Below are 8,573 nucleotides of genomic sequence, written 5' to 3'. Positions count from 1 at the left end.
GGGAATTTGGAGGTCTTCTAGTCCAACCCCCTGCTCAGGTAAGAAATCCTATATACCATTTCAGACAAACGGTTGTCCAATCTCTTCTTAAAAGCCTCCAGCGATGGAGCACCAACAACTTCTAGAGGCAAGTTGTTCCATTGCTTAATTGTTCTCACCGTCAGGAAGTTTCTCCTTAGTTCCAGGTTGCTTCTCTCCTTGATTAGTTTCCATCCGTTGCTTCTTGTCCTGCCTTCGGGCGCTTTGGAGACTAGGTTGACTCCCCTCTTCTTTGTGGCAGCCCATCAAATATTGGAAGACTGCTATCATGTCACCCCCTAGTCCTTCTTTTCATTAAGCTAGTTGCACCCTACCCAATTCCTGCTAACATATTCTTCATAAGTTTTAGCCTCCAGCCCCTAATCATCTTCGTTGCTTTTCTGTTATTCTTTTTTACTTTGATCCCTTTCTCTCCAAAATCTCCAGGCGATCAACGTTAGGTTATAGGATGGGAGAATAGAACTCAGATCTTTGATGACATCGTTGTGGCTAGCATTTTGACTTTTTTTTTTTGACCCTTCCCTCATGGAAATTTTCTGCGCTTGATCTTTTCTAACTTGAAGGAGACACACACACACCCCGCGCCATAGGGTGACTTCCCCACTCAACCTCGACACGGTGGACTGGATTTGGGTTGCAAGCAAGTCATCAAGTCTAAACAAAGAGCGGCCCTCCTTGCGAGACGATGGCCAATTTTCCGGGATCGTGTGAATGCACTGTCGGAGATCGCAAAAGCCATACGCCATGAATTTGGGCTTAGTGAAAAGCATGCTGGGAAAAAGGAAGCAAATCCAAATGTCCGAAATCAATTCTGGGGTGTTTGTGGCTGTGTGCCTGCATGCCTTCGGATTTCAACATCCTAGATTGTCCACTTTTCCCATCAAACTTCAGTTTCAACATGTCTCCTCGTCTTTTCTTCTCTACAAAAAGTGTATCCAGCCAGTTTCACAGCAATCTTGAATGGGGCTGGGGAGTTCGTCTTCTTCAGCCACGCACGGAGGAGGCCGCAGAGAGTAGTTACGTCCCTGGTTGTTGTCCCAGAATTCCTTCCCTCCCACCAGATAGCAGAGGGCAAACTCGAGCACTTTTCCTACAGAGAGAGGAAGTGGCAGCGGCAGGCGGAAGGCAAAGCGGTCAGCGTGGTCCCGGTCCCGCCCTGCAGAGGCGGCGTAAGAAGCCCGAGCTTCATGCTCGGTAGCCCAAAAGTCCCAAGTGTATCGCACTGAGACCCTTTTCTCGTAGGCCAGGTTGAGCACACGGATGGTGCCAGAAACACAGGATCCCTCAGCCCGGACCCCCTCCAGCAGCACGCACTGGGCCAGAAGGCGTGGCAGGAAATCAGGCATGCTCAGAGGATCTGGGAACATTGGCTCCAGTAGCCGAGTCTGCAGGTTCAAAGATTCCTGAGGAGGTAAACGACGGGAAAGCGAGGGTTAAGAAATAGGAAAGTTGGGGCTTTGTTGCAGTGTTAGAGGCAGGGGGATATGGCATAGAAGGTCAAAAAAGCATGCAATCACAGCCTTACCCTAAGGATTAGAACAGCGGTTCTTAAACTGGGGTAGTTGGGGCATATGCTGAGGGTGATGAATAAATTTGCAATTGCTCATTTGTGAGTCGGGGATTTGGTTTAGGGCTATGGTTGCCGAGATGCTTGCAAAAGAAGATTCCGGGTGTAATCTTTTTTTTTATTGTCACTTTTAATATATGTACTTACTGTTTTTAGCTTGGGCATATGTTTAATACTTTTTAACTTTTGTATTTTTGTATTTTTTATATCTCTGCCCTGTTCACCACCCTGAGTCCTTCAGGAGAAGGGTGGTATATAAATAAAATTATTATTATTATTATTATTATTATTATTATTATTATTATTATTATTATTATTATTATTATTATTATTAAGATTATTGGAGACTAGGTTAGGGGTAATCGGGACAAACAGCTTAACAACCACGGGATTAGAGGGATATTGGGTTGACGGGAAGAAAAACAATACAGAAAGATAAGAAAAACGGGTAGGATTGTAGATGCATTAGACAGGGAAATGAGGAAAATAAGTACTATATATGAGAGATTGAAGGAAAGGAAAGGAAGCAAAGCGAAAGGGACCAAAAGAGAGCAAATGATCAAAATCCTGTCTAGGAAGTATAGAAGAAGGGAAATGGGGAGAACCATAAGGGATTGCAAGGGAAGAGGAAGAATCAGGAGGAAATGTAGTGGAACAGATAAGATGAGGTGATGGGGAACATAAGAGAATATGTTCTTATAAGCGGGGAACCTGGAATAAAGGGAATCAGGCTCCTTGAGCGGGATTGCAAATGGGAATGAAACTGAGCTATTAATAATAAAATAATAATAATAATAATAGTAGTAGTAGTAGTAGTAGTAATAATTTTATTTATATTTTATTTATTTATTTATTTATTTAATAATTTTATTAACCAAGCCTTCCAGCTGGCGCGCTTGTAGAGAAAAGGATGGAGAGATGAGGCAAGAAAAAAAAAGGAGAGCAGAAAGGGGGACAGGTCAGGAGAGATTAAAAAGGGAGGGAAAGGTGGAAAACTAAGGAAGATGGGGGTGGGGGGAGAGATAGGAGACAGCAAGTCAACAGAGAGAGAATGAGAAGATGGGGAAGACAGAGGGGGGAGGGGGGAGGGAGAGAGAGAGAGAGAGGATATGACAGCAAAGTTTTTCCCCTGAAGCTCCGTAATCAGTTAAAATGAAGAAATTAAATTACATATTTCTGTTTAGGGTAGTTTTTCAGGACCCAGGGGCCTCACCTGGAGCAAGGAAGTGGGCGTTTTAAGCTAGTGCAGGGGTAGGCAACCTCGGCTCTTTTATGACTCGTGGACTTCAACTCCCAGAATTCCTGAGTCAGCTGACTCAGGAATTCTGGGAGTTGAAGTCCACGAGTCATAAAAGAGCTGAGGTTGCCTACCCCTGAGCTAGTGGGATAGAACAGTCCTCCGCACAGCATAGCACAATTTATAACACCTTATTTTTCTTGTTTAGGCAGAATAACTTAAGACCCAGGAAGGTCTCCAGGATGTTAGGAGTCAGTAGATCAACAGATTTTAGATCAATAGATCCTGAAACCCCAAAGCAGCGCTGGAAAGATCAGCAGAGAAAACGTCGAATTGCTAAAGCCAGACTTTTGCCAGCCGAAACCGTGGCTACTTACTAGCGTTCTTAACCGATTATTGTTTTTCCTCACAACCTGGATCTCTAAAGCCTTCGCATGTTCTCGGTGCACATTGGAGGATTGTAGTTAATACTTCAGTACAATTGGCCAGTTGAGATAAGACAACAAGGGTTTTAAAAAGGGTGAATTAATTAATACGTTCCTGGTCTCTCCAGATCTAGAGTTTGAGTCAGCAAAAACCGTTAAGTCTTTATCTATATTGTACTTAAGTATTCCTGGAAACGGTTTTCCGTGGCTTTTCTTTGCTTCCTGATTCAGATCTTTTGCAACGGTTCAAGGCCGGTTTGCAATGCTGTAATGCACTGACATTTTTTTTTAAAAGAAGTAATGGGAGCTGAATTCCTCGGATAAAGCTCCTGATTTAGCCGTAACTTCTCTAGATTGGGCATTATTCAGCAGGTTTAAATTTGCTAGCCTTGTTCCCATGACTTTGTTGTTTTCTCTCCAATGGACTAAGCCACTCACAGTACAAGGGTCCGGCAACATATAGCATGAGCAAAGCAGTACAGAAAACTGCGGCCATCTCATGGATGGCTAGATTTTTGCAGCCTTCCTTCTATTCTACATTAATTAAAGATGCTGTTAACACCAGTAAAACTTAACCCGTAAGATTTTACAGGGGTAAAATCTGGAAGGCACGGTTCAAAAAAAAAAAAAGATGGAGAATGTGGGCCACACTGATGTAGTCAAAGCTGCCTGCTTTTTATGTGCAATGAACATTTAAAAATTCTGCAGAGCTTTAACCTGTAATTACCATCTTGAGGTGGGTTTTTTTGGACCTGTGGAGCCCTGTAAGTTTATTTTATACAGGTAGAAACTTAATGTTTTGCTGACTCAAACTCTAAATCTGGAGAGACCGGCCATATATTAATTCACCTTTTTAAAACCTTTGTCGTCTATCACACTTGGCCAATAAAGTAGTCTGTTGTAGTCTAAATGGTATCTTGCTTAAAACTGGCTTACAACAGCGCCCCCGTGTGGACACCGGAGGTAGCACTATTTCTGTGGCAAGGAGGACATTTTTTGACTTCCCGAGACCTGGTTACAAAATGGTCCTGTTTTTTCGCTCGAGGAAATGAACACCCCGTTCTTCTCCTTTGCTGGGGAAAAGTAAACTCCGAATCAATTGCACATTTTAACTTTTTTTTTTTTTTGGCTCACCCAAATCCACCACCCCCCAGAGGTGCTTCCGGGCGGGACCGACCCCATTACCTTCACCGGCGGGCAGAACGGCAAACACGGAGCAAAGTGACTGAGCGAATCGCGCCTCAGCTGATTGTGGACCCTCTCTGGCACCTGCGGGAGGTCGTTGGGCCAGAACTGCCGTACGCTGATGAGCTCCAGGCCCAATGAGTCGGCGAAGCGGACTCTCTTGCGAGTCCCAGGGCTACGGCTGCGGGACGCACCTCGGCTCCGACCCTGAGCAGGGGCAGAGCGAGTCCGGCGTCTTCCCCTCCTTTTGGGTCCCCTGAAGAGATGGCGACGTCTCTGGGGCCTGCTTCGCGGCCGGCCTTCGGACTCGGATTCAGAGCCTTCGGTTCCCGAATCCTCTGCAATGCTCGGACGGGCCGTGCGATAGTAGGCCCTCTCGTACAAGCCGGCGATGTAGCTTAAGTTGCGGGGAATGTTGCTGGGGGTCAGAGGGGAAGGCGGAGCACGGGCCATAGGAGCAAAGTTGCTGATCCCCCCTTCTTTCCCTACGGCCCAGTTCACTTGTCCCGTCCAGTCGATTATGATCTTTTCGGGCTGGTTACCTTCCACGATTGCCTTTTTCTCAACCCTTCCACCAGACTCGTCCTTCTCTCACGATGCTCGGGGGCCGTGTCCTGTTTCTCCCCGGGGGAGGAAGACTTGCCCCTTGATTATTCCCTTTGCCTGTCTTCCAAGCTTTGCAGCTCCAAGATCTCCATGCATCCCGTTACATCCTCGGATCGCAGATAAGTCTCGAGTCTTCTTGCTGTACGGGACTCTACAATTGCTCTGCTTTTTCATAGGGTGGGGAGGAATAAACGCTGCTCTTTGCCATCAACAGTCTCCTCTCCTCCCATTGAGTCTTCCGTCTGGTTCTTTTCTGGCAGGAGAAAAGGGGAATTGTCAGCGCAAGATCTGTTGCTCATAATAATAGGACCTCTCCGTCAGTGTATACGTCATATGTCTGCCTTCTCTCTGCTTTTGGTCCTTTCTCACCGGTTGTCTAAGCTAAGATTGTCCTCCGCCTTTTGGTTATCTATGTCTCCTGAGCTTGCTGACATCTGAGTCTCCAAACACCCTCTCCCTTGGTCTATTGATCCAACGGGGGGTCGTCTTTGCCTCTTGCCAAGAGCTCCATCGTTCTTCTCTGCCTTCCAGCTGTCACTCAGTCCCACCAACTGCCTCGCTCCCTGGCTCAGTCCTTTTATATCTCCACCGAAGCCTGCCCCGTCCGTGCAAAACATGTGTTTTCCTTGAGAGCTTGCAAGCTAACGAGCTTTTTGGATCCAGTCCAGCCGAAGGTGGCTCAAAAAAAGTTACTCTTAACTGCCGATCTTTGAAAGCCGGTCTTCCAGTTTCTGATGGATCGATGCTCGAGCGAGGAATCCTCGCAAGAAAATCCCATAATCGCACCCAAAAACGAGAGGTTTGGACGAGCGGAGTAAGAAAGGTCTCTGTTTACGAGACTCTGAAAGACTTTGATTACTTCTGGAAAGAGAGGTCCAACTGCCAGGGACAAAATGTCTCTTTAAAAGAGATCCATGCCCAGAAATGTTTCCACAGAGATGAATAATTCAGAAGATCAAATGGGAGTTAATGCAGTGCCAGAGATATCAAAAGGAGAAAACCTCACGCTGTTCGAGGAAGGGAGTGGACTCAGAAGGGGGTCATTGACATCGATCAATTTAGAAGCAGGAGGTCAGGAATGGGATCCTGGAATGGGGGATTTCCACATTGGCCTGAAGGGTGTGGAACAGACCCTTCCCAAGCTCCTCAAGACATCCATAATCTTAGATGTTAACAAAAGGTGTTGGGTTGGCTTGGTGGGGTCATTAACTAAGAGCTTCTGTTTATGTCTGAATCATCGAGTTTGATTCGTCCGGTCATGAATAATGAAAGCCCCATCTTGATCCGCTGAAATTCCCTTGAGCTCTTCGTCATGCAGCATAAAAAGGGCCGAGCTATCCAATTAAAAAAAAAAAAGAACAGGAGGGGGTCTATTTTCTCTGATGGAAATTGACCAACTACCTCAAGTCCACCAAATCTGGCCGGTCAAACCAGGAGGAGAAACTTCAGAAAGATAACTAAATCCAGCCATTTTGTTCTGTCAAACTCTGGAGCGATGTACAGAGTTCCTTGGCTTTGCTACAATCTAGGATAGTAGCAGCTTTGAGACGGGTGGACTTCCAACTCCCAGAATCCCCCATGCTGGCTGGGGAACCAGCTTTAATGCGGGTGGACTTCAACGCCCAGAATTCCCCATGCTGGCTACGGAGCCAGCTTTAAGACGGGTTGACTTCAACGCCCAGAATTCCCCATACTGGCTACGGAGGCAGATTTAAGACGGATGGACTTCAACGCCCAGAATTCCCCATGCTGGCTACGGAGCCAGCTTTAAGACGGGTGGACTTCAACGCCCAGAATTCCCCATGTTGGCTGGGGAACCACGGGCCTGCATGTGTTCATGTACCCAATCATAAAAGATGTCACATTTGAACCCAGGGTCTCTTCCCTCTTAGAGAAGCCCTATCTATCCACAGTCCTAGCAAGCCTGGGTTTTCCATATGGATGGTCCTCAACTTACAACTATTTGTTTAGGGACATTTTGAAGATCAGCAAGCCTTCTTTCCCCTTTGAGGCAAAGCCCTTCGTGCAAAAAGTAGCTTATTCACAAACCCCACAATCGAAATATTATTCCGGAAGTCCTTGAAGACACGTGCAAATATTAAGAAACACAGGCGGTCCTCAGCGTACGACCACCATGGAGCTCAACATTTCCATCGCTAAGTAGGAGAAGCTATTAAGTGAGTTTTGTCCCAGGTTTACGACCTTTCTTGCCACAGCTCTTAAGGGAATCATTGCAGTTGTTAACTTAGTGCTGAAAGAAAAAAAAAAGCAGGTGCAGTTCCAAGCCGGGAGTAAATAAAATGGAGGCTAAGACGCTGGAAATAAAAATGGAGGCTGCTGAGGAAAAAAGGGTTCTTGTTGACTGAGGAGCAAGAACCAGCAACAGCATGCCGTTCTGGGACAGACGGCAAAATGGAGCTGAGAGTGGGTGGCTTTTGATACAAAAGTCTTTGGGACTTTTGTTTTTATAGATGCCTCTTCCAGTGCAAGAACGTGTCCTTTATTATGCTAATGGATGTTGCCAGATTCCTATGGGGTCATGGCTGGCTCTCCAGGCAAGAGGGGAAATGCAAATCCTAGGTTGTTTGTCTGAGTTAATCTTGTCAACCTTTGGCTTGCCTAACGGTGTTGCTTATCTGGAATAGAATAGAATACAGCTGGAAGGGACCTTGGAGGTCTTCTAGTCCAGCTCCCCGCTCAAGCAGGAGAACCTATACCGTCTCAGACAAGGGACTGTTTAGCCTCTTCTTCAAAATCTCCAGTGATGGAGCGCCCACGATTTCCGGGGGCAAGCTGTTCCACTGGTTAATTGTCCTCACTGTCAGGAAGTTTTTCCATAATTCCAGGTTGCTTCTCTCTTTGGTCAGTTTCCAACCATTTTTTCTCATCCTTCTTCCCTCTGGTGCTTTGGAGAATAATTTGACCCCTTCTTCTTTGTGGCAGCCCCTCAAATGCCAGAACGCTGCTATCATGTCACTCCTATTTCTTCTTTTCTTTAGACCAGCCAAACCCAAGTCCTGCATCCCTTCTTCATATGTTTTAGTCTCCAGGCCTTTGATCATTTTAGTTGCTCTTCTCTGAACTTTTCCCAAGGTCTCAACATCTTTTTCTGTAGTAGTTTGCTCTTTATTTGATGAATAAACTGACCTGGTCTTTCTGAATGGATTGTTGTTGTTGTTGGTTGCGAAGTCGTGTCTGACCCATCACGACCCCATGGACAATGTTCCTCCAGGCCTTCCTGTCCTCTACCATCTTCTGGAGTCCATTTAAGCTCACGCCTACCGCTTCAGTGACTCCATCCAGCCACCTCATTCTCTGTTGTCCCCTTCTTCTCTTGCCCTCAATCTTTCCCAGCATTAGGCTCTTCTCCAGTGAGTCCTTCCCTCTCATCAGGTGGCCAAAGTATTTGAGTTTCAGCTTCAGGATCTGGCCTTCTAAAGAGCAGTCAGGGTTGATTTCCTCTAGGACTGACCGGTTTGATCGCCTTGCAGTCCAAGGGACTCGCAGGAGTCTT

The 8,573-nt window shown here is 46.2% G+C and overlaps 1 protein-coding gene across 1 annotated transcript; it reads right to left on the bottom strand.

Moving 5' to 3' along the window:
- Window positions 1-959: 959 nt before the first annotated feature.
- On the bottom strand, window positions 960-4,906 carry LOC308677947 (protein phosphatase 1 regulatory subunit 3E-like; the record flags this gene model as incomplete). Its single annotated transcript, XM_081344671.1, has 2 exons — window positions 960-1,442; window positions 4,454-4,906. The coding sequence occupies 2 exons, from the start codon at window positions 4,904-4,906 to the stop codon at window positions 960-962; spliced, it is 936 nt and encodes a 311-aa protein (XP_081200797.1).
- Window positions 4,907-8,573: the final 3,667 nt, after the last annotated feature.

Source organism: Vipera berus (assembly GCF_964194415.1).
Source record: "Vipera berus genome assembly, chromosome: Z".
Taxonomy (NCBI): domain Eukaryota; kingdom Metazoa; phylum Chordata; class Lepidosauria; order Squamata; family Viperidae; genus Vipera; species Vipera berus.
The sequence above is the reverse complement of the archived record's forward strand: the minus strand, read 5'-3'. Positions and strand labels throughout refer to the sequence as shown.